Source organism: Varanus komodoensis, unplaced genomic scaffold (assembly GCF_004798865.1).
Source record: "Varanus komodoensis strain SLA01 unplaced genomic scaffold, ASM479886v1 scaffold1, whole genome shotgun sequence".
Classification (NCBI taxonomy): Eukaryota; Metazoa; Chordata; class Lepidosauria; order Squamata; family Varanidae; genus Varanus; species Varanus komodoensis.
In genome coordinates, this window is record NW_025335268.1 from 84,090,527 (window position 1) to 84,114,946 (window position 24,420).

Sequence of the window (24,420 nt, forward strand, 5' to 3'; positions counted from 1 at the left end):
TTCGCAGCTATATCTAATCGGATGATAGAGAGGATTTTCTCAGGAGCTGTGACAAGGTGTCTTTTTCCCCTTATTTATCTACATCATAGAAATACAACATACTTGCAGTTTAATTGGCAAAGTACATGGAATAGTGGAGTTTTAAAGTGGAACTCATAATTTCCTTTTTATATATTAAATTATAATATATAGCTAAGGAAATTATATAATATAGCTAAGGAAAGTTGTGACCTGTCTCCATTAATCAGGAATAGGTATTACATTTCAAGATTAAAGTCTGTTGTAGAACTTATCAGTTTGCTTACTGTGCAATTGACATTTAGTGGAGTTAAATGTTCCCATAATGTTTCTCATGCAGGAGTGATATACATTGCGGTTGTCTCTGGTTAAATTGCTCTCAGCCAATATCATATAGCTGTGTAGGTATCCTGTGATCCACCAGTGCAGCCCCATGTTTATAAATTGGGCTCTTAAACAATGTCATTGACAAGGGCCTTTCCATAAGCCATAGATGGCAATGAGGATCTCACTCTGCGTGCAGGTGTTTGATTTCAGCCATGTGATATGGTATTTCTGGTTGACCAGAATGGGAAATCAGTACCACCAACCCATCCCATCTTGTTTGGGTGGACCATTTTCCTAAAAGGAAATCAGTGGAAATTGTACTGCTGTAAAAAGTGAGTTGTAGAAGTGTATTTCTGTGGCAAGCCTTTACAGCATGTGAGAAATCCAAGATCAGAACCCCAACTTTAGTTATAAAGGTCACTGGTGACCTAAGGGAAGTTGCTATCTCATTGCTAGCTTCCTTTGCAAGGTGGCAGTAATGCATCATGCATCCCAGCTTGATCCCTGCAGGAAGGGCAGGATGCAAGGAAGACGGGGAAAAAACCCTGTCTTCTGCATGTTTTTACTAATTGGCAGCTATGTAATTATGTTTTGGAACACTGATTAAAATACACTGTGTGTGTACATTCTGTTCTCCCTCTATTTTAACCCACATTTCAAAGAGGAAGGAAAGTACAGAAAGAAGGAAAGCTCAGCTATGCAGACTTTGTATGGTTCTTGATATCAGAAGAGGACAAAAAAACTCCAACCAGGTAAGAATAAATGTTATTCTTGTACTTTAGTTTTATTTATTCACAGTATTTGTATACTAATCTAAGCAGATTCCGAAGAAATGTACAGTACAAATCTAAAACAAATAAGAAAATGCATTTTAAAAGATAACATTATGGTCAGCAAGAAAGGATTCCAGGAACCAAAATGTCTTTAAGCAAGTGCCAAGAATAGTGCAGTGTTGGTGCTTGCCTGAGTCTCCAAACTAAGGAATGCCATAGAAATGGGCCCACCACACTGTGAAGGGTCTCCTCCTGGTGAACAACAGGTCTGCGTGGAACCACAAGGATAATGGCTTCCAGTGACCTCAGTGACTGGGCATATAGATAACAAGAGAAAGCATTCTCTCAGATTCTCTGATCCCAAGTTGCTCAGGGCTTTGTACTTAGTTCTAGAATCTTAAATCTGGCCTTGTAGTGAATAAACACCCCAATGCAGTTTGTGCAGCAAGGGAACTGCACACTGAAAGAAGCAATTCTAAGTAACACCCAGGCTGTAGCATTCTGAATTAGCTCCAGCTTCCAGAGCAGACTTAAGGGAGGCCACACAGTGTGCTTTGCAGTAATCCAGTCTTGAGCTTACCAGAAGCCTTTTATGCAAAATCATAGGGTTGGATGGATTATTCCTCTGTTACTAAAGCTAGGTAATTAAAATGGCATTTATAGGTCTTCATTCTATTAAGTACTAATGCAACATTATCATACTTCTCAGATGCTCACAACTTGAAGGAAGGGAAAGCTAGGGAGTAGAGAAATAAGTTCCTAGACCTACCATTCTTTCTCTGGAACAGTGCTCCATCTTGCCTACACAAGGGTGAGGAGCAAGAAACCACATCTTTACTGTAGACTGTGGGTAATCTTTATATGGGTTTGTTGTAGAAGGTCAATAGCAGATTCAAAGTTCTTGGCCCATGGCTGTGTACTTAGGAGAGAGAGAATTCTTGAATTTTCAGTTATTTGCATATGGGACTTTGTGTTTCATTATAAAATGCAAGGGATACAAAAACTAATTTGAAATAAAATGCTAAATTACTGAATGGCTCTTATTTCAGCATTGAATACTGGTTCCGCTGCATGGACCTTGATGGGGATGGTGTATTATCTATGTATGAACTGCAATACTTTTATGAAGAACAGTGTCAAAAACTAGACAACATGGCCATTGAACCTCTGCCATTTGAAGACTGTCTTTGCCAGATGCTTGATCTTGTAAAGCCAGAGTGTGAAGGTGATGGCTTCTTTTCCATCTTAACAGCAATCTCTACAGCAGTGCTTTTGCTAACACAGATAATACAGCCATTTTGTTTTTCTCACTTGTCTGCTCTATGAAGTCACCTTGCCTAATGTTTACATTTAGCAAACAAATGTATGAGATATTGTTGGTTACTTTAGATGTTCAGCTGTCATTTTCACAGACTCTGGGAACTGGCAAAATATCACCTAATCGGGGTGAGTCAAAATTAGCAAAAACTTCCTAAAATGCCTGATACATCTTCCCAACAGAAAGCCAAGTCTTTCCTGAAGCAGAAGATAATTCTTGAGCACGATCCCATCCCTGTTCCTGCCTGAGGGAGTTAGGTTATGCTATGAGGATTAAAGTCCTACTTGTAGGCATATACATATGCATAAAGCAATATTAAGGATACAGTGGTATATTTAGACAGAAAAAGTTCTACAACTCCCAGAATGTTGTAAAACTTTCTCCAGTTATAGTATTGTACTTTAAATATTTTAATTTTTCCACACTACTTGCACTGCAATCCCAGATGTATAAATGTTTAAAACCTTGTTTCTCAACTTGTTTTCTTACAGGGAAAATAACTCTTCGTGACTTAAAGAAGTGTAAGATGGCGAATGTGTTCTTTGATACCTTTTTCAACATCGAGAAATATTTAGATCATGAACAGAAGGATCAATTTTCTATGTTGCGAGTAAGTGCAGTTAGTGTTGAACAATATATAGTTCATAAGCTTAATGAATGGCTTTGTTGATTAATTCACTTTGCAGTCTTCAGTACTGTAAGCTTTATGATCATATGCTTAGGGGGCTGAAAATGAAAACCAAGAGATGACGGATTGGGAGAAATACGCTGCTGAGGAGTATGATGTGCTAGTCGCTGAGGAAGCAGCTAGTGACCAGTGGAATGATTGGTAAGTGTACAGGGTGGGCTGGGATCCCTTTGTGTTGATTTCAGTCTCTGAAAAAAAGTTTGACCATTCTCTACCTTTGTAAGTAGTGGAAATGCTTACACTGACTATAACAGCACAACTTACATGAGCAGCTGCTTGAGATCTATATTCAAAGACTGGTTTGGATACTCCCCAACATAATTCCTCGCTATAAAGCAAAACACTAACTGTCCCCTTCTGTAAAGTTTCAGAAATTGTGGTTTATTTTACTACTTATATTGCCCACAGCTAATGTTGAAGAAAAAACATAAAGGTAAGAATACAGCTTCTGAATAAGCAGGTGAATGGGGTCCTCACTCGGTGTCTTGTTTATCCTATGCATGATAGTCTTTCAACTCTGCTGCACCTTCACTCAAGTAGCTGCTGTTCTTTTTTTCTTCCTAAGCACAGGTGTCCCCTAGAACGGCATCTCACAGGCATTATCTGCTTGGGGAGAGTTCTGTAAGGCCCAGCCATTCCTCTTCCAGGATCCCATTAACAAAAGCAGTTGGCTCATTCAGTTAAAGCTGAAAACAAAGTCCTGGCAGAGATCAGCAGCAGTAGGAATTTCTACCTTTATGTATAACACAGCTCACATGTAAAAAGTCCCAACACCATGGATTATCAGGGAAATATTAAAACAAGTGGATGGGTGTGCTGTCTAGATCTCACTGTGTGTAGCAGTAGGCTTCTTGGTGCCAGTGGACAATCTCCCTTTAAAGTTTGTTTGACATTTTGATGCTTAATCTAGGCACAGATTGTTGCCTAATAACAAAAATAATATCTATTAAACACTACAGATGGCCACATTTTTGATTAAAAATGCACAGAATTGCCTCCGTTATTTTTAATAGCCCTCACATGTTTAAAAAATCTTTTCATTTTAATAGGCTATAAATGTACAAGATATTCTCACAACTACCTACATTCTAAATTAATCTTACCTTTTCATAGTTATGAACCTGAACTGAACCCTTGTGATCAGAAGACCAACATACTAAAATATCAAATGGAGAAAAGGCCATTCTTTGACATGCCTTCCCATTTGGCAGATGTTGACTTGGATGAATTTGATTATGAAGATGACTTTGAATAAATTGTGCTGTTTGTACAAGAGGAAGGACTGCCTGCAGCAGGTCTGCTAACCCCACATAGGGCTTGTTTCCAGAAAAAGTAAATAGTTCATTGTGCTTCAAAATTTAATATTTTAATCATTTAGTAATTTTGGAAAACCAGTGAATTTGTATGAAATGACACCTCTTTTGTATTTATTCAGTAGATTGTTGCCTGTAAAATAGACTTAAATTATTTATAGATTATTCTTCCTTTAAGGAATGACAATGTATCTTGTTTAAAGTAATTTTGCTGGCTTTTTTGTACAAGATACTAGAATTTTCCCTTTCACCTATAGGTGTAATACAGAAGCCCTTACTCCTGCAGTTTCCAAGCAGAAATCTAGTAACTTTGCCAAAGCCTCATTATACAAGCTAGATACACTGGTGCCCATAGCAGAAAAGAACTTGTCTGACACAAGATGTCCTCTTTCTTCTCCCAGTCTTGTTATTCCTTCAACTTTCAGTTTGGCCTCCCAACTCCCCTTACGAAACCGGCTTTTATCACTCATACTTGACTGCAGTGGATGTTGTACTCCATGTCAAGGGAATCAATTTTTAAACCTTATGTAAGTTTTACTTGATCTGTGATGTGCACTAACCTTGTTATGGGCATTTAGCATGTTTCTTCAATGGTTAGCTAATGACACATTCCATGAATATTCATACCAATGGTGTCATCCGAGCAGCTGAACAGTTTGATGCTTGACTTGCCTACTTAAGATGTGCGAGACTGCTTACTGGAATGGATGTTGTTACTCCAGTTTTTGAAAACGTATAAGGTTTGTAGTGCCTTAATTTTCCCAATGTTCACATGAGAAACTAAATATTAGGTGTTTAAGCAAAAGTCTTGCCATTAGATTTTTTCATGTAAAACAAAGATGTAAGCTATTTTGTTTGCAGTGCAGATCTGTTAAAACATTTAATATATCATGTTGGTATTTTCAAATAAAGTTTTTCATATATGTAATTTTTATCATTCCCTTTAAAATGCTCTCTCTGAATGTATGTATAGGTTTCCCCCAGAGCATTGTGGAAGTCAGATGCTAATTTGCCACTGGTGTGTTTGTGTGAGAGACAGACAGACAGACAGACTGACTAGATAACACCATCTTAATTTAGAACATATCTCGCTAACTTGCGGTTTGACTGGATCACACTTTGCACTTTTTCCATTCAGACAGATGTTAATTCTTGCCTGCAGAGCTATGCTGTGCAGAACCAGTGATACTATAGCAACCTAGTCATACTTCAAGTGTATAATGCATTCATGTACAAGATTTAAAACCACAGCTGTTTACACACAGACAAAATACTGTTACTTTCATTTCAGGGGTATTGGGGTAGTAGCTTTTTTATTTCTACTTCAGTAATGGCTTAGTTTAGAAACTTAGATTGAACTGATCACACATTTCATTTTACAAACCTCTGAATAAAAAAGTATGGAACCAAATAGCTGTTTTACAAGCTCTGCAGTAATTAAGAATTAATCATTAGTAGCAAACTCCTATTCTGGCATAAACCTGATACACAAGGAAGTACAAAGTAGAAATTGTGTGTGGTTGTTTTTCTGTATACAAATATGCTGTCTTTTTCTCTCTTTTTTTCACTTTACAACCCCGCTTTCCTGACAAAAAACTGACAGAATTCTGCTTGCTACTTAAGAGACCTACAAAGAGGTCTTGAGAGGCAAGTAAGGGAAGAGGTGCGGGTGTGGACTCAAGCTGATTTGGAATCCTAGCTCCTTCCCTCTCTGGCACTGTATCTATATGGCCAAAAGCAGCCATCTAAAGTAAAATACCCAACATGGAAATTGCCACTACACCTCATTCCAGGTATAGGATGCACGGAAGCTTCCAAATTCAGAGGCTTACATGCAGCACTGCACCCTAAATGTAAAAGAACGAACATGAACATCATGTGTAGTTAGAAAAATTGGTGTAGACAGCATCAGAAAGTAGGGAAGCTATGGCTGTAGTCATCATATACATGATTTATCTGGTTTATACTCAGGTCATACCACATTATGCTCCTAGAAACCCCACAAAAACCATGGATGGTCTGTTGCACCTGTCTGTTCTTGTCTTAAGTCCATGAAAAAGGAGAGGATAGTCCCAGCTGTTTTGTTTCTTAGATCTCCTATATAATAAGCAAATGTTAAATAAGATAATTCAAAATAGTTTATACAGTGCTAATGTAGACACTGCTAAAATAACCTCCTTAAGCAATTACAAAAGCTCTATATTATTTCAGATATTATATATACATAGCATATAGCTGTAAAGACATAGTTGCTTACCATGATGTAAATAGTAAGTTTATGCACATGCACCGAGGGATTATGTTAGGTACAAATGGGAATCTTAAATCATCATTTTCTTTTGCTGATCAAAATCTTCCTGATGTACTTCAATTTGCTGCCTTTTAACAATACTGTAGAACATTCTGAATGAACAGATGAATCCTGTGGGAGAGGACCGTCGGTAGAGGAACCACCATGTCCAAAGAAAGAGGCAAGGGCAGGGAAGATAACTCTTTTTCTTAAACCCTTCTACTGGCTGTGGCCTATATTTTTGTTTTCCCTTCCATTGTTTCCAATAAAAGGGACAGTAAGTTAAATCAGCTCTAGGGCTACAGTTCGCCACCCGGTCTGGGGGTGGGGATCATGGGCAAACTGGAGGGTTTTCAGTTAGGTGAGTCAAATGCTACCCCAACATGGCCCTGATGGCATGGAAGCCTTCCAGCCAACAAGTAGGGCTTTTATCAACAGACCTGCCAATTAACCAGTGGAGAGGGATATCTGTATTTGCCTACGGCCCCCTATCTTGAAAGTGATACATCTATTTATTACATTTGTATCCTCTTCTCCTCTCCTCTTTTAGACAAGGAATAGTTTTAGCAACAGTACATATCCTACTGTCCAGCTGAAGTGCAGCTAGATTTGTATGAAAATGCTTTCTGAGCTTCATTAAAAGTAATTATTTTACATCATCACCAAACCCGTCCAATGACAAAGCAATTAGTGGTTAAAACTACTGATTGCTTGGCTAGGTTTTCAATTCAGGAGTGCCTGTTAGGACACATTGTCTTCTTCTCCAGGTAACATTCCTATCAGCAGATATAATAGTACCACGGCAGCTACAAATAGATCTTCTCAAAGTCCCAGCTTTTTCTTTTAAGTGTGTAGAACAGTAAAAGGTGCAAATTACTCTTGTGACAGGAATATATGCTTCACTAGTGTGTGATGTCAAAACATTCAGGAGTTCTGTGTCAAGCCATCAGTACCTGTTCAGCACCAACAATATCAACATCAGTATCTTCAGTAGCAACCTCTGCTGTAATGTCTGCCTCGACCATAGCTTGGGTACTGCTAAAATAAGAAATCGATAGATTAGTTTCTGGCCTTGGAAATGAATTCTTGTAATTTAAACAAGTCAGAATAACTGAACTACGTATACTACGTTTTCCTGTGAACTTCTGCCAAAACAATCTAAATCTGCCATGTGGGCCCTTAAGTCTCCCAGAAAGCAGTTTTCATTCAGACAGAATTTGAATTAATATTTACACTTTAAATGAATTTTGTCCACTGCATTTGCAATTTTATGAGGCCAAATCCTCTTTTTTTTAAAAACCAACTCAGTTTCTGAACATTTTTGGACCAACTTTGAATCAACGCAAGAGAAGAAAAGCAAGCTCCTTTGGAAATCTGTAGTGGAGGAATAAATTGTAAACAGGAGCATCACTTCATTCTTCTGGTACCCACCAATACCAAAAGCTTTGGGTATAGCAAACTCCACTAAGCATGGTTTAGAAGTGCTCCCCCTTACACACACACACACACACACACACACACACACACACACACAAACACACGAACAACACTGAAACAAACAACATTGGGCAAGATATCCCTTCTTTTGGTATTATCTGGTAGACAAGAAAGATACAAGTGAACAAAAACTCCTGGTCCAAGAGAGCATTAGTTCTTGTACCTGAAAAAAGAAGCTCTACCAGAAAAAATGGATTCAGTAATACACACCTGTGTTTTGAATATATAGTGTAACTGAAGTTTTCAAATGACCTAGCAACTCTAGACAAGAAAAACATTCCAAGTTATAAAAATGATCCAAGCTGCCTTTTCTCACCTATTTTTTCCCTCCAGAGTAGCAGAGCCAAGCAATGGTGAATGTTCTTGGTGAGAACTGTCATGATACTTTAGCCTCTTCCCGCTTCTCAGTGGCAAAGAAGGGAGAGAGGATGCATAATGAGTATCTGAAGTTTGGTTAGCTGTCTCAATGTGGCTAGTTTTGGGCCAGGTTCCTAAAACAGACAATGAATGATATCCTTCATGCTTTTCGTGCATGAGAAAAGACTAGACATGGTAACATGCAAGGTTATAATGCTTTCCTAAGTCACTGCCCTTGTTATTTTTCAAGTGGTAGCCACTACAGAAATAACTCAGTGTGTGAACCACTCTTCTCCTATGTCTGCCTCCTGCCTCACCTGTCACACTTGCCTCCATCCTCCCCACCCACCTGCTGTCTCTATCTCCCTTTCTCCTCCCTCCATACTGTATGATTGCTGTGGATGCAATCCTTGCTGCACAGAGCTAAGATTTCTGAAGCGCTACATTGAAAAGCCTGCTAGTGTAGCTCTTCAGAGACATGGCCATTCCCAGATACCAGGTTACTGCTCAGATCCAGACATTGTGAGAGAAGGGACACCCCTCTTCCCACAAAAGCCCCCCCTCCAGGGGGGTGCAGGGGCAGATGCTCCTGGCAGGGTGACGAAGCACGCTTTTCATCACTCCCCCATTCCATCCCTTGAGATTTGCAAGCCCCCAGTGGCCCATGATTCTTGCTGCACAGACTGAGATCCTAGATCAGTGGTGGCAAACCTATGGCACGCATGCCGCAGTGGGCACACAGAGCCCTCCCTGTCGGCACCCAAACCGCACCGCCCCAGCAGCCGAGCATCAGATAACAGCACACACACGGGCCATGCGCACGCTCGGAAAGGAGCAGCAGCGCCAGGCAATATTGTCACGAGTCATGACTTACTAGCCATGACTCATCTGAGCTTTCACATGGCTGGTCAGTGCACTGCCAAGGATAGATATAGATATATATATATAGAGAGAGAGGCTTAGACTGGCTGTGACTTGTTTTTTCTAAATTAAAACCTCAGTATTCAGGTTTTATTGCAGTGTTGGCACTTTGTGATAAATAAGTGGGTTTTGGGTTGCAGCTTGGGCACTCGGTCTCTAAAAGGTTCGCCATCACTGTCCTAGTTTATCTATGCCATTACATAACATGAACACTTTATATATGACCACTAGCAAAATGGCAAGGAAATTTTACCTTCAGATAATTTTCTTTTAAAAGAAGGTATCCTAGCAATGTGACTGGGTGGCCATTCATTTAAGCTGCTGTTAGCAGAACTCTCTTCATCTTCATTGGCCAGCAATGACATTCTATACCAACCGATAGAGTACCAAGAATCTTCTTTACAAAATGCTGGTTCTGGCATATATCTCAGCAAGTAACTGTATCTTTATTTGAAAATGAGAGGAAAAGTATAGAACTGAGATGTCAGATACTCTTCCCTGAGAAAAAGATGAATCACCCTGTCTCATAATCCTTATTTTCATTAATGTGGACAAGATAAACTGAACTTAGGAAAAATTCTGCTCAGAAAACATTCAAGAAGTGGCATCTTAACCAACAATGTTGAACATGACAGCTTATTGTAGTAAGAGTGTATTATTGCAATGATTTGTGTATGCCAGAAGTTGTGTTCATCTTTTTCTTATAACATGCTCCTTGCCAGCATCTGTACACATACAGCTAGGGCTGTACTTTGGAGCCAAGACCAAGGCTCCACAACCCCTGATGAAAGGAGTGGTAAGTGTAGAAGCAAACTTCAGTTTATTCCTGGGTTCATGATGGTGCTATGATTTAACTTTAAAATATAAAGCTGAATATGTACAGAACAATAGTTTTATCAGGGCTGGCAAACAGTTTCAGTTTTGTTTGAACATCTTGCATCGTTTTAATGCAGAAGCAGTTTTAATGGGATGAAATGGCAGTGGGGGAAGAGAAAAGTTAGTTCTGTGCTTTGGCTAATTATTACTGAAATCTTGCACATGGCTATTAAAGGGGATTTAAGTCCAGCATCTAAAGCTGTACCACTATGATACATACATACCTACAGAATGATGTGAAAGTATGAAGAGTTCTGTGCATATAATTGCATCTGTGCTGCTGAGTATGTGCAAGTAACATTTAGTTGAAACATGCAATATGAAGTGCTCTGAGATGTGCACAAGCAAACAAAATAACCAGACTATCACCAATCAAGCTCCATTATTCAAACTGTCTCTCTTCTGCAGAAGACAACAGAAGCAGAAGAAATGCTAACAGTCCCTGACAGAATCTTGAGCTTGACTGTCAATTGCTCACTCCATGCATAAACAGACAGCTCTTGAAGTGTGCAAGTAAAGGGATGCCATGCTTAACCTCACATGTGCCTCCTCTGCACATCATGCATTCAACACCACAGAGGCCCTTGTGACACCCCAGCACTGAACACCATTTGTTTTCCAGAAGCAATAAACACACAGTAAAACTTACATCAGTCTTTTGTCAGGCTTCAGAAGCTTATAAGAAAATTCAGCAAGAATGATCAGAAAGTTTATATTAGGAGGCTTTCCTTCCACTGCAGCTGCTCCTTGAAAGGCAAATTCAATACCTTCCCTTTTCGTGGGAGTAGAAAGAAATGCAAAGAGAGAAGAAAGGTTTACAATGCGGACACCACAGAAACAGAAGACCAAAGGATGATGTAGATTTGGCACCTACTTGTGAATCATGGCTACTGACTCTCGACTTTTCAGCTGGTCCGAGCCAAATGACAAAGCAAACCGTCGTGCAAGCTCTTTAATGTTGTTGAAGGAGGTCGAATTATCCACAGTGATGCAGCTGCCATCATCCTGGCTTTCAACATGCTTCTGAAACATCTGCAGTCAACAAGTATTGGCATAAACATTTCCAGTACTATAAAAGAAACCACAAAAGGACGTATCTGCCCTGCAACTGCTAAGCATCAATATATCTTGTAGTCTGATCAAATAGTTTTAAGATTCCCCCGTCAAGTGGAACACATATTCGAATACCATAAAGTGAAATCTGTAGGATAAGAGCAGAATGCACCTCACGCACAATTAGGAAGTAGACCTGCATTTACTACAAGGTGAGCAGCCTGTCCCTGTGTTCCATACGACAAAAGAACTGGGTAACTTTTGCCTCTGTGTGTCCATTTTTATTCCGGCAGGCTTCTACCATGCCAAGTAGCATATTGGGATTCTCAGCAGATTCCCCTCCATAATCATGCTCTTCCAAAGTTACCTCAGCTAGAAATAGTAGCTATTATTTAATTAGATATTTTCATGTAATGTGTAATTCCTCCCAACAAGAATACTTCTTTCTTTAGACTCCAATGTGTTTTTTAAAAAGCTGCCAACAGATCGTGCTATTTTTCTTTAAATCTCTCTTGGGATCTGTCAACAAACCACCTTTTCAACCCTTCCAAACCCACTGCCAAATTAAAGTCAGTTCATAAACTTCACTGGAAAACACTATGAATAAAACTCATGAATAGGTTCATAAAATTCATGTGTAAACACTATGAATAGCCTTCTGCAACATGGTTCTCTCCAAATATTTTGACTACAGCTTCTAGCAGCCTCCAGCCAGAAGGAGCAATGGGCATTGATGGTGGGAACTACAGTCTATGATGGGCACCATGTTGGAAAAGACTGGCATGAGAAAACTCATGCCCAGATATTCATCAGAAAACACATGTAGCCACAGCCTTCAAATATAAGTCAAGGAAAAATGTGCCCATAATGTAAAGTCTGAATCCATTCTTAGAGAGCAAGTCCATTTTCAGAAGTGTTCTCAGTGGCAGTCCCGGCAACAATTAAATTTCTTCACTTTGTAAATTTGGCAAACCCAAGCCAAAACTTTTTTTTTGATACACTTCAGGACCCTGTTACCTCAGGATTTTGGTGGCCTGAAACAAGCATATAACTGAACAAGGCTTTACTGTTTTGCTCATTGTGTATGGATACCTTCCCACATATTTTTATATTGTAACCTGGCATGTACCATCAGTTGATCTAGAAGTATTAATTAGTTTAATTACATTAACGAGTATATAGTTATTCAGTTTTTCAATTGGCAACAGGAGACAATATGTTCCATTTTCTCCAAACAAATTGGTTAGCTGGATTGTTCACATGCTTTGATCTGTAAACATTCAAGGTCAATCAACACCCAAATGGGCTGGTTGCCTATGTGATATGTAAACACAGGCTCCCAACTTAAGTGAGCAGAGCACAGCTCACAAAATGCCACTGAGCTCCCTCCAATCTCCGATTTCAGGGGGTGGGCCTTGGAGCTTCCTAAGCTCTTGACAGTATGTGTGAAATCCATGGGGCTCATATATCAGCCATTCAAAGGGACGCATTCTGAATTTGGGAGAACAACTTGGACGCTTGCTAACGGATAACGGTAGGCAAGGTAACCTTGGCTAGCTGAGGAAATTAAACACCACATGCAGTTTAGTTGAGGACTAGATCAGAATGACTTCTACAAATTCTTTCATGTGCAGAACAGCAGGCCTGAATCCAGCCACTAGTGTTTTTCTATCAATATTTTTAATTAAAACATTACAGGGCTACTGAAATGCAAAAACAAAAAGCTGGAGCTGCCCATAATAGCATTCTCACCTGCTGTAAGCAGAGGATCATCGTCTTTGCACTTTGAATTTTATCACTGAGCCTTGTCCGGTTCATAGTTTCTTTAATTATATCTCCAAAGTTATCATAATAAGCCTGTAAAATGGCAAGGTGAAAAGAAACTTTTTTGTATTAAGGAGTAGTGCAATCAAAAACACAAGAAGCAAAAGCTATTTTATAAAAACAGAAAAATAAAATATTTCCCTCCCAGACACTTAGAGAATGGTGCTTACATCGCAATGTGCATGTCTATGCAGAATTAAACCCGCAGAGTGTAATGGAGCATTTTCCCAGATAAGTGTATAGAATTATAGCTTGACGTTCTTCTGTGCTTTGCAATTAGTCCCTCATTTTTATTATTTGTCCAGTTTACTCAGTAAGCATTTAACTGAAAATCAATTTCACTGAATTTCGTCAGAAAAACTTCCATACATGAGTATTTAGGATCATAATTTGTATTCCTACAACAGAAACATGGGAGATGAAAACTAAAAAGAAAATCACACCCCTAGTTTGCTCTGTTTCAGAAAGGCCAAAGGAATGTTCTTCTCGATGCTACTACTGTGGCAACTGAAAAAGAGCTTGAGCAGGAAGGCATGAATTGGAGGGGTGTGCTGTGCAACCAAAAATACCTAGGTTCTAACTCTTGAATATTATGGGTAAGCCAATGGCATAGGGGCAGGCTACAATGCCAGCATGCGTTAGTTTAAATTTCTTACTGCTAATAACTGAGCAGCAGTAGTACCACCTGTTCTGCACAAAAGCCAGAAAAATCATCAAAGTGTGGTTGGAGGAAGGGACATGTCTATCTTGGAAACCCTAACAGGATGCCCTGGGGGTCCAGGAGGACCAGACTATGTCCCAAACCCTGAAGTGCTGCATCCTTGATATAAATACTCTTCCAGCCTGGCATCATTTAATTCCTTTTCATTGTCACCATTTAAATCAGGACAAACTTGAGGAAAATCTTTCTAAGGAGCAACCAACTAAATAAAAAAACAAACTAGAATACAGAGTGTATCATCCAGGCCAGTTATGATACACGCATCAGATTGACTGAACAATGATAAACTCAATGTGTGCTTAAAAACAATAGTCCATATAGTTCGATTTTAAAGCTTTTGAAAGACATAATTAAAAGGATTCTTTTATTACCTTTGTAAAATACTTATAGATTTCAGCAGCCGCAGCCATATCAATAACATTATAAATTATTAACTTGCAATAAGCTGCAAGGAGGCATCGCTTCCGGTGTAAGGCATTCAACCTCTGGACTTCTATTTTCTTCTTCGCCTCTTCTGTCCAATCTACAAGAGAAAGTTTGCTTAGGTTGCACACTACCATTGTGCTCAAACATTCATTTTAATCTAAACAGAAAACTTTGTAGCAATCTTCCTATTTTTGTTTAAGACTGTAAGGAAGTTATTTCTTCTTCAAACAGTGGGTTGCATCTAAATGCCAGTCCTACTTAGAGTAGACTCGCTGAAATGAACAGGGCTTAAGTTTAACTAACACTTAATACAACCCAGTGCTAACTCTATTCATGCTATTTCACACACGTTTTTTTCACTGTGGGCAGGTTCATATATTGCGAATAACCAACAGTGGAAGGACTGTTCACTGTCAAAGCACAAGCTTCCTTTTAAACTGGTGTTCTTGACAGGGTTAATAGGAAACAGGGAGAGTTGACAGAGATATGTGTATATGCATATCTCTATGTCCCTATCAAATATCCACTGCTCGTTCTTATCAAAAGCCCAGTTTAAAAAGCATGTCAAAGCTCCAAGCTCATGTGACAACTCAAGGAAGTGTAGAACTGCATGAAGACAATGAGAACACTCAGGTGCATCCCAAAACTTGGAGCATCTTCCTGTGAAAGGAGTGATCTAATAGCTACCCCCTTTCGCAAGCAAAGCTCATTCACAGCTGTGCTCTCCATTCACGGTTCATCTTTTGCAACTGTCAGGGGAAAGCAAAGTAAAAAAATAAGTCTCTTTCCAGCTCCTCTAGGTCAATATCCATGGTGTGTACCTGCTGTACTTAAGACAGCAGGCACCTTCCAGGACACGATCCAAGCAAGGCTGCTTATCTTGGACCACTCCACCCAAGTATAGCTATTAAAAAAAAAAAAAAACTGCATAAGCAGTTTGTACCTATTTCTTGAACTTAAAAAAGGGCAAACCAGTGACAGCCTCTTCATGGGTCACTTGATCACACTGGAGTTTTCACAGAATTTATTGTCAACTCCTGGAATAGATGCAAATAAAGGGGGGAGGGAGCAGGTAACCACAGGAGAAAACAGTAAGCCAATGGCAGTTACTGTGCCTTGGGCACCAGCAGGGAAAACAGAAGTGGCTCCCAGCAAGGAGTGCTTGCTGCTCTTGCCAAGCAGCTGGTTCACCACTTTCTTCAGTCCAGAATGAGGCTGGCTGGCTGCATTCAGATGATACAACAACCCACCATGGGTTCAACAATCCCCAAATCAGCCAATGTGTTATCATGCTGGCTTGTTGCCCATGAATAAGCCATCCAGTGGGAAGCAGTCTAAGCGTGCACAACAGGAACCCATTACAGCTTGTAACCCCCATGTGAACTCAGTCTGCAAATCCACAGATATAAAGTGGCAAAAGGTGTGCAGAAAAAAGATCATCCATACAGAAAAAGATCATCCATAACAAAGAATGTGATTGGCTTCCTATTCATATATTACTTTACACTGAGCTAGCCTAAACAAATACATGTGTAGACTTTGGTCACCTTGAGTAGAGCATTTTCTGGATTGTATCCCTTGCTGAATTATGGTTTCCATAAAATTGATTATTTCCCTCTGGTTAATCAATAAACTGAACTCATTCATTATAAATTGGACAATTTCAAAATACTGGCATTATTGTGAATGTGAAAGGAGGTTCAAGCAAAGATTTCCTTTCACTGAGATGGAAGTGATGGAAAGCCTAGAAATACTCTAAATAAATCAAGCAAGCAAGCATTTCACTTCCTTGGAATTGGTTGCCTTTTCTGCACTTCCGACTTGTATACTGGGAATACTAATGCAGGTGTTCTGGGAAGAACTAACTGTAACAAATATACATGATAACATTAGATATTTTCTGGAGTGAATTCTCCATCCTAAGTGCCAGAACCTTCCCTAGATTTGAACCACATGTCTGATTTCTGACTGTCAACACCTCCTTTATCCTGGGAACAAATAGGTGAGCGATTAAACAGGATTGCTGGAAGCCCTAAATAAATGTTAACATACACAAGGACAGACTGCATTGACCCTGTCAACTCCTGAGGTGTGCCCACTATATCCGCTTTGTACATTTGACCACTTTGCATAGAGGCATAAAACATACTTAAGTGCTGAACCATGCAATCTGTACAGTAGCCAGTCATGTTATACAAAGTGCAGTCTAGGCCTAAACTGATTTGGCTTTGTGTGTGTAAACAGCTATACAAACCTATGGTGAAACTTGAGAATGGACTGATATGAGCCAGGGACGGACAGCATACAGGAAGCAGGCAAGCAGGTATGCATTTTGTATTCAACTTGCATAAAAGTTCTGAACATCTGCACAGGGCTAAAGAATTGGTCTACTGTAAAAGATGCAAGGGCTGATCCTTGCTGATCAAAGGCAACAGTAGATCATAGTAAGATTAAAAACAGATGAGGGGGTTTTGGAGAGTGGGAAAGGAATCATGACTCAGAAACAAAAGAGAAGACTGGGGATATTAAAGTATATATTTATGTTATCTTTCTGAAAATTAGTTAGCAGCTATGGAAGCCCACGTTTCTGTCAGATCAACATGATTTACATGTTGCTGTTCAAAAAATAAAATTGTACGCATAGTAAAATTTCTCTCAAATATTGTGCAAAATTGTAAGGCAAAAACTTAGCAGCCCATAGCAAACTTCCCTGAAAAATTTACTCTTATTACTGGAAACCTATCCTGGGAACCAACAAATAGGTGGGTAATTGAATGGCATTGTTGAAAGTCCTAAACCAGCATTAACACACACAACTCCATGGAAGGTTCAACCAACTGAAGTCGATCGAGGCTGATCATTTCAGGCCTTCAGGAAAGCCCTTATCTCTTATTTTTTTTCATGGACTTTTCTGGGTCATGCTTTTGATAGGGTTGCTGATGTTTTTGACTACAGTTAGAGAGGTGGGTTCTGTTGTAGGATATCTGTTTTATTATTGACACTGGCTTTTATAAATTCTGATATTCAATATTGTGTTCAGTATCTTCTGAGCTGAAAATTATTTTATTAGATTTATTCCTTTATTTAGGAATAAATAGGCTTCCTTTATTTAAAATAAACAATGCAAGTATGAGTTCAACAGTGGCCACCAAACATTCAAAACCACCAATTTATTAATACTACTCCATCTACTTGTTACTTTTAACCTTTAGTTATGCAATGTTTTCTGGTGTCACTCTTGCCTATCTTGGGTGACTGAATACAAAGTGGAATGAACAGTTACCCCAAGGACAGTACTTCCTTACTGAAAGATATTGCTAACCTTTGGTTTCTTCATCCTCCTCACTGAAAATATGATCCTGAATAAATAAGCGCATTTTTGACTGAAGAGATGTACTGGGAAGGTACTCCAGTACTCCATCATCACTTGAATCTTGATGGCTTATAACCATTAGGAAGTCACAAACTATCATAAAAGCCTACAATGACAGACAACAAATACAACTTAAGCATTTTGGCAAGTGCTACCACAATGATAGTATTAGTGCTATTAATGTGCAATGTAAAGCCATTCCCTTTCCACTTCAGATTTGCCTGAGCTAGTTTATTGGAATTATACTCTAGAAAGCCAAAGTGCTACTTCCGCCATGTCAAGTCCACAGAGTGCCCATTAGAGGAGGCAATGTTCTATCTCTTTAACACCTGCACATCTGTTTGAGAACTCACAATCTAACATAATGAGTCCCTTAGTCAAAACAGCAATGCAGAGAGTCCACAGAAGGTACAGTCAAGGTTCCACTGCAGCTGCTCCATAAATGAGGGCTGGACCTGGCTTCTGGTCCTGACACGCCATAGGAGCTGCTGCTGGGACTTCTCCCAGGCCCCCATACTGCAGTGCTCTGTAAAGACCATCATGTTGTTGACAGAAACAGCATTCCTCCTAATGAGCATCCTGTAACTCTGCCTTCCCATATGTGGTATCTTATGGAGCTTTACTGTAATTCCAGAGAGAACTCCATGTTGGAGAAGGCTCCTACAGCACTTCCTGGCCCCCAGAAGATGGAAAGACTTATTCAGGCTTAAACCAAGAACAGTGAAGACAGACAGCAGGGATTTTCTGAAAGTGAAAGTGCTGCAAATTCTGTCCTGCTGGTCGTGAACTGGACAGAATTTTTATGTATAGCTATACACTTGATTCTTGCAAGAAAACAACTTTAGATGACCCGTAAGAACCACTGTTTCCAAAATAATTACACAAACACAAAAAGCTGAATTTGCAGAATAACTTTGCTTATTGATGAATCACCTGCAAAGACATCCAAACTCCAAAATTATAATTTCATATACTGAAAATCGGGCAGACTGAATATGAGAGGTTAGCTTGCCTATATCACCCAGTTTATGGAGAGGCAAGCTTTGAACTGGAGGCTTCTCAGTTCATAGCTTAGTCTCCTTAGTCATTATACTGCACCAGCAACTGGGTGGCATGTCGTGAGGAGGTTCCATTTGGGTCTAGTCTTTCGCAACATTACCATATCCTTGTTGAATGGAGACTGAGATAGAGGGTTCTTTTTATTTGTGAATGTACATTAGTAATACAGTACTTATCTGCATTGCCATTAAGATAAGGCAGACTATAAATCAAGATCAAATTAAATTTTGAGATTCTTACCTTTTCACGCAACTCCCTGTTGTAATGGCTGAGGTAGCATGTGCAAATGTAGCAATAGTGCTTCAAGTGTGTCCTCAAAACCAAGACATTTTCCTTTTAAGAAAAATCAGAGATTTGTGCCAAAGACTTTCCTTGGATAATTATCATTTTTAGTTGATTATTCAAATGAATTGTTTTCAAAGTGAGCAGCAAGGCTCCACAAGTGAGGAGAGTTTAACTTTGGGTGTCTACAATTAGATCATGAAGCCAACAGCCAGCAGTCAGTAATGGAAAACAATGGGTCAAGTCTTTTAATTTGTTGGCACCTAAATTGACAATAGCAGGGAATAATCTGTCAGATTCATATGCCTTTTTTATTGTACTAGGGGTGGAACTAAAGCATTCTTAGCATACCATATGCCCTATCCCTACATATACTATGATACTGGGTATAAGGAGACAGATGGCCACCTAACATGGGACAATTGGGGGGTGGGGGACAGCAAGGGTTTCTGTGACTCCCAGTAGGTAAGACTCATCTGCAATGCCTCCTAAAGCAGTCTTTCACCTGGCAGGGGGCAGAGGTGAAATTAACAGGTTAGGAAAGAGTTTAAAACTCCCTTCCCATAGGGTGAATTTTGGCTAGCAACCCTTTTCCTCACCCCAGCCTCTGCATTACAGTTGTAAGGAAACATGGCAGTTCTCAGTCCCATAACAAGGAAACATGGCAGTTCTCAGTCCCATATTTACTTCAAGTCCAATTCTATTCTTTGGATGCAATCCTAATACATTAAGTGAGAGTTAGTACAGCAGAACTAACTAAGCTTTCCAATTGGTAAATAATGCGTTGACCCTAAATTTGCTTGCGATATGACTATAACATCCAGATATCCCCATATTATACTGTTAAGTTCTGAAATGGTGAACTTTGTTGACAGGCAAGGTTACTTTTCCCCTCCTACACAAACTCTTTTTCAAGCATTACTACTTCACCTGGGCCCAACCATGGGAAAACAGCAGTTACACACTAGTAGGAAATGTAGGAATTACCCTTAAATTCCCCTATAATGCATTTGAAATTGAGAGAAAACACACACATGTATGGAATGAGCTGCTATTGTAATTTCCTTGAGTTTCTTGTTGCTATTTACCTACAAACAGATATATGAGGTCACATAGAAGCCAGTCACATGCATACCACATAAACTTATGCTGTACACTGGAAAAAAGGCAGCCTGAGACATATTGTTGTCCAAAGAATGATGCTGAAAATGATATCCTCATGGCAATAGCATTTAATTATTTAATAAAGAATTGAACATTTGCTGACCATCAGTGGTACTGCAAAAGCTGCCCTCCAGGCACCTAGCTGAATTGTAGAAACAGACTGCAGGAGAAGGTTTACCATGTGCATATGGTATTCAAAGAATAGTACAAGACTGACCTCCTACAACGCACACACTAACCCCAACCCACAGTGTAGATGGGTTCAAGGGAAAGCATGTCTCTTTATCACTTTTGGGTGAGGTATCCACTAATTTTATAGTATCTGAAACATATTTAAACATTTCACAGGTGACAGACAATCTTCCCAAAATAAGGTTAATCCTGACACAATTTTTACAAAAGCCAATACGTTTCTGCTGTAACGCAGGAAGCTACGGATGCCTCAAAAACATGTCCAAATAATCACTGAACTGGGAGTCTGAGGATGGTGTCAACCATGAATCGCATATTGTATCAGAGGCAGAATGTGAGTTTACAAGATTCAAATCATCCAGCAACCCACAGAAGGATGCAAAGAAACTTCAAGAAGAAATTTCAGGGCACGGGCTTGGGTCTAACCTTGGCTGAAGTGAGTTCCATCACAGATGTGAGCTGCCAAAGCAGTGCAAAATAAGCACACTCTAAAGCAGGCAAAAGAATCTGCAAAAGAAAAGAAAAGCTCATAATTTGATTATATCAAATACAGAACCCAGAAACTTAGTATGGATAGTCACCACTTTACAGGATACTACCCCCAAAATTTGGAAAAAGTAATCAGCTAAGTGTGGCCTCTGCCACTGAATTAAGAAACTGTTTTGATTCAAGAAACAAAGTATCAGCTGAAATTCAACCTAAAAGGATTTAAACCGGGATCCTGAAACTAGGAACAAATTTAGACTTGCATGCTGTTTTGGAAGGCTGAAATATGGCTAGAATTACCTGAACAGGTAAAGGGCTGAATTCCACGTGAAAGACAAGCATCTTAGACATCTTGTCATAAAGATTCCACTTTGTGAGATCATGGGCGCTACAAGTCCAAAAGGAAATGATGCATCAATTCAGGTATTTTTAAGTAGCATTGACAAAACAGTTCCCAGGAAAATAAGCAACACAGCCATATTCTTTCTTCTACATACTTTTGCCTCTAGAAATACCTTTTAATGTTTACAGTAGAAAATGGATGTAACTACCTTTTTTCTCCCTATACAGCCAAGTGCAAAGTGATTTTTTAGCCAACCTTTAAAGAAGGTTGTGAGTGGCTTTCCTCCATATCAATAATAATTATTATTACCTGATGGCACATAATCTGCTGCTTAATACTCCAGTCAAATTGTTTATGGTTGCTACCAAAGTTTTAGTAGTTCTACAGTCTGGTTGTATTTTAATGAATAATTGATGCAACTGTTTATAAACTGTTCACCTTGAGGGGTTTTTTTCTTTAGAAAGGCATGAAAGAAACTGTAATCAGTGTTATCAGTCTGTTTTCTACTAAAATATTTTAACATCAAAAATCAGTGCAGGTATGCTGAGATGTAATCCAAGGTCTAGTCATTTGCATGATTGCTGGCAATTCAAGAGGGAGACCCATCCCAGACGCTTAATAAGAATGTGCTAGAAAGGATAAACCAGTCATCTCAGATCAATCTCTTGACCTTTAAGTAGCATATAACTGCTAAGAATTCCATTCTGCCAAGTACTCAGCATTCTAGTCCAATCCTATGGAATAATTCAAACATACAAAACAAATAAATGAAGCAATTCCTATAATGGAATGGAAGTGTTTGGCTAGGCCAGCCAATAACACTAAATATGGTTCAAAGTCTTGTTCCTTGAAAATCCTCTCAATAACACAGTGATATAGGAGTTATTGTACAAAAGGGATTATCCAAAAAGGCAAATGCAAAACAGACTTTCTGCATGCCTCATAGGATCAGAGCAGTTGGAGGTTACGGCAGTGCTATCCATCTTGATGTGCAGTTACAAAGTGGTGTAGCACAAAATCATTTGGTAAACACCTAGTGTCTGGGGATGCAAGATCAGTTTCAGTCATGGGGAGGGACTCCAGTCTGAGTAAAAGTGCCTCTTTCACAACATAAAAGCAAAAGGAAACCCTGTTCTTGAATATAAAATTATAGCCATTATTCAATAGTCATTCATATGCCTCACTCTAAAGCAGATCTCACATTATTGAGATCTTGAGATATAAATGCTCTTGAGACAAAAAAAAGGAATCCTACAAGGAACTTCCAACATTCACTATGCCGCACAGGACTTGTAGGAACTTCTTCTATCTATACAGACATAGGTTGTTTTCCCCAGCCTATCAAAAAAAGAATCAATGCATGAACAGCAACGCATCAGTCAACAGTGAACTCCAGAAAATTATCTCATGACTTTGGAAACTCTGGGCCACTTAGCATCTTGGCTCATACTTGCAATACCTTTTTCTAATCCTAGCGCCTGCATTCCCAAATGCACTATTTGTTGTTTCCTGTTTTAGCTTTGCAATTAAATGAACACTATTCTAATTGTCCACACAACCTCACAAAGAGAAATTAGTCATCAGCATCAATAATCATCTCACTTATGAAAGGCTGCTATTCTTCGCAGAGTGGAGCATAATCGGTGAATCCCTTCTTCTTCTTCTGCACAAATACCTTCTTCCTAAATTGTATGCAGAAGAGACAAAAGAAGAGACTGAGCTAAAGTTGAACAATTCCTTCTAATTGCACACTTCCATTAAGAGTCTCTTTAACCATAGGAACCATTTTAAAGCAGTTTAAAATCATTTAAGTAGGGTGAAAAGAACCTGACTCTTCCACAAATTATGAAATACGCCCTGTGCATACATCTGAACCAATTAAGATCTTCTCCCCAGCTCTGAAGTAAGAGCCAGTGGTTGCTGCTGCTTTGGCAAAAGAGGCAGGCTCAGCTCCCACACATCTATGAAGGTACAAGCAGCACTCCTTCAAGGACAATGGGAATTTACTGCTAGATCTCCATTGCTTTGACACATAAGCAGCAGGTGGCTTGTCAAAGTGCAAGATTCCCTGCCCTTCCAGAGAGGCCCTGCAGGAGGACAAAAAGTTCCAGGGAGGAATAGAACCCTGAAGTGGGCGATGATTTCCTTTCCAGCAGGATTCAAGAGGATGCCCCTGACCGTCACTGTTCTTCACGACTGCATAGCTCCATTGTCCCAATGAACTGGAAATATGGCAGCAGAGAAAAAGAACCTGCTTTTTTCTTTGGATGGTATTTCCCCATGCATTGTTTTAGCAAATGCCCCATTCTGCTGAACTTCTACCATTAAGGTTATCTTTGTAATCCATAGATCTTCACACCAAAAACAACAAGCTGTGTGAACACAACCATGCATAAGAATCTCTGCTCACTCACCTGTCAATGTGTGATTTGGTGCTAGGACAGGGGCCTGAAGAGAAACTAATGAAGCCAAAAGGGGAGAGGCATCCTAAAGAGTGTAGACCATTTGTGAAACTATATTCCATAGTCATGAACTAGATGAGATGGTGGCACTACAGCACTGAGTTACACATCTCAACACTTACCCCGCTGCCATTAGTAAGCACGTTTTCTTGTATTCTAACAGGAAGCTGCCATCCTTTTCACAAACCCAGAGAAAAGTGAAGGCTTTTCCTGGTTTACAGCTTTTTGAGTTTCTCCGGGCTCAGAGCAATAGACACAAATCTCCAGTAGCTATCTCTAAGCTGTCTCACACGACTTTCCCCCCATTCCATTCTTGTGCCCTTTCCCTTGCTTGTGATTTATGTCAGTTCCTGAGACCTAACAGAAACAAATAACTGGCAATACATGCAACCCTAATGCTGCATATTAAGCAGATCTGCTTGATTCTTTCAGTGTGCATACTACATAGTTAGGTTATAGAAAACAGGGGTGGTGATGACAGAATTTGAATAATCTCATCACATAAGCCAGCATTCAGTTTCTTAGTTACCTGAATATATAACTGTGGAATAATTTTCTTTGATGCATTTTGCTGTTCTTCAGAACTCAATTTTTAAAAATCAGTATGAACTCATTTATGGTGGAATGACATCTGTTAGAAATGGCGCGGTTGATCAA

General features: G+C 39.4%; 2 protein-coding genes across 10 annotated transcripts in view; one reads left to right on the plus strand and one right to left on the minus strand.

The window, feature by feature from the left end:
• Window positions 1-5,365, plus strand: part of PPP2R3B (protein phosphatase 2 regulatory subunit B''beta) — a 38,160-nt gene extending 32,795 nt beyond the window's left edge. For all 3 annotated transcript variants that reach the window (XM_044432973.1, XM_044432964.1, XM_044432980.1), the window contains 6 exons: window positions 8-56; window positions 1,008-1,097; window positions 2,168-2,343; window positions 2,928-3,046; window positions 3,159-3,265; window positions 4,238-5,365. In XM_044432973.1, the coding sequence (XP_044288908.1) occupies window positions 8-56; window positions 1,008-1,097; window positions 2,168-2,343; window positions 2,928-3,046; window positions 3,159-3,265; window positions 4,238-4,379 (683 nt within the window). In that variant the 3' untranslated portion in view covers window positions 4,380-5,365. The remainder of the gene's footprint in view (window positions 1-7; window positions 57-1,007; window positions 1,098-2,167; window positions 2,344-2,927; window positions 3,047-3,158; window positions 3,266-4,237) is intronic.
• Window positions 5,366-5,731: 366 nt separating this feature from the next.
• LOC123024768 (cohesin subunit SA-2-like) overlaps window positions 5,732-24,420 on the minus strand; it is a 55,190-nt gene continuing 36,501 nt past the window's right edge. For 2 of the 7 annotated variants that reach the window (XM_044432912.1, XM_044432921.1), the window contains 12 exons: window positions 22,904-22,983; window positions 21,259-21,346; window positions 20,899-20,979; window positions 19,075-19,167; window positions 17,725-17,881; window positions 14,348-14,499; window positions 13,184-13,288; window positions 11,253-11,410; window positions 11,028-11,150; window positions 9,756-9,946; window positions 8,541-8,715; window positions 5,732-7,765 (listed from right to left, as the gene is read on the minus strand). In XM_044432912.1, coding sequence (XP_044288847.1) covers window positions 7,666-7,765; window positions 8,541-8,715; window positions 9,756-9,946; window positions 11,028-11,150; window positions 11,253-11,410; window positions 13,184-13,288; window positions 14,348-14,499; window positions 17,725-17,881; window positions 19,075-19,167; window positions 20,899-20,979; window positions 21,259-21,346; window positions 22,904-22,983 — 1,503 coding nt within the window. In that variant the 3' untranslated portion in view covers window positions 5,732-7,665. Of the gene's footprint in view, window positions 7,766-8,540; window positions 8,716-9,755; window positions 9,947-11,027; window positions 11,151-11,252; window positions 11,411-13,183; window positions 13,289-14,347; window positions 14,500-17,724; window positions 17,882-19,074; window positions 19,168-20,898; window positions 20,980-21,258; window positions 21,347-22,903; window positions 22,984-24,420 lie in introns of those variants that run through there. The other 5 variants (XM_044432937.1, XM_044432929.1, XR_006414987.1 and 2 more) reach the window with 5 other exon arrangements.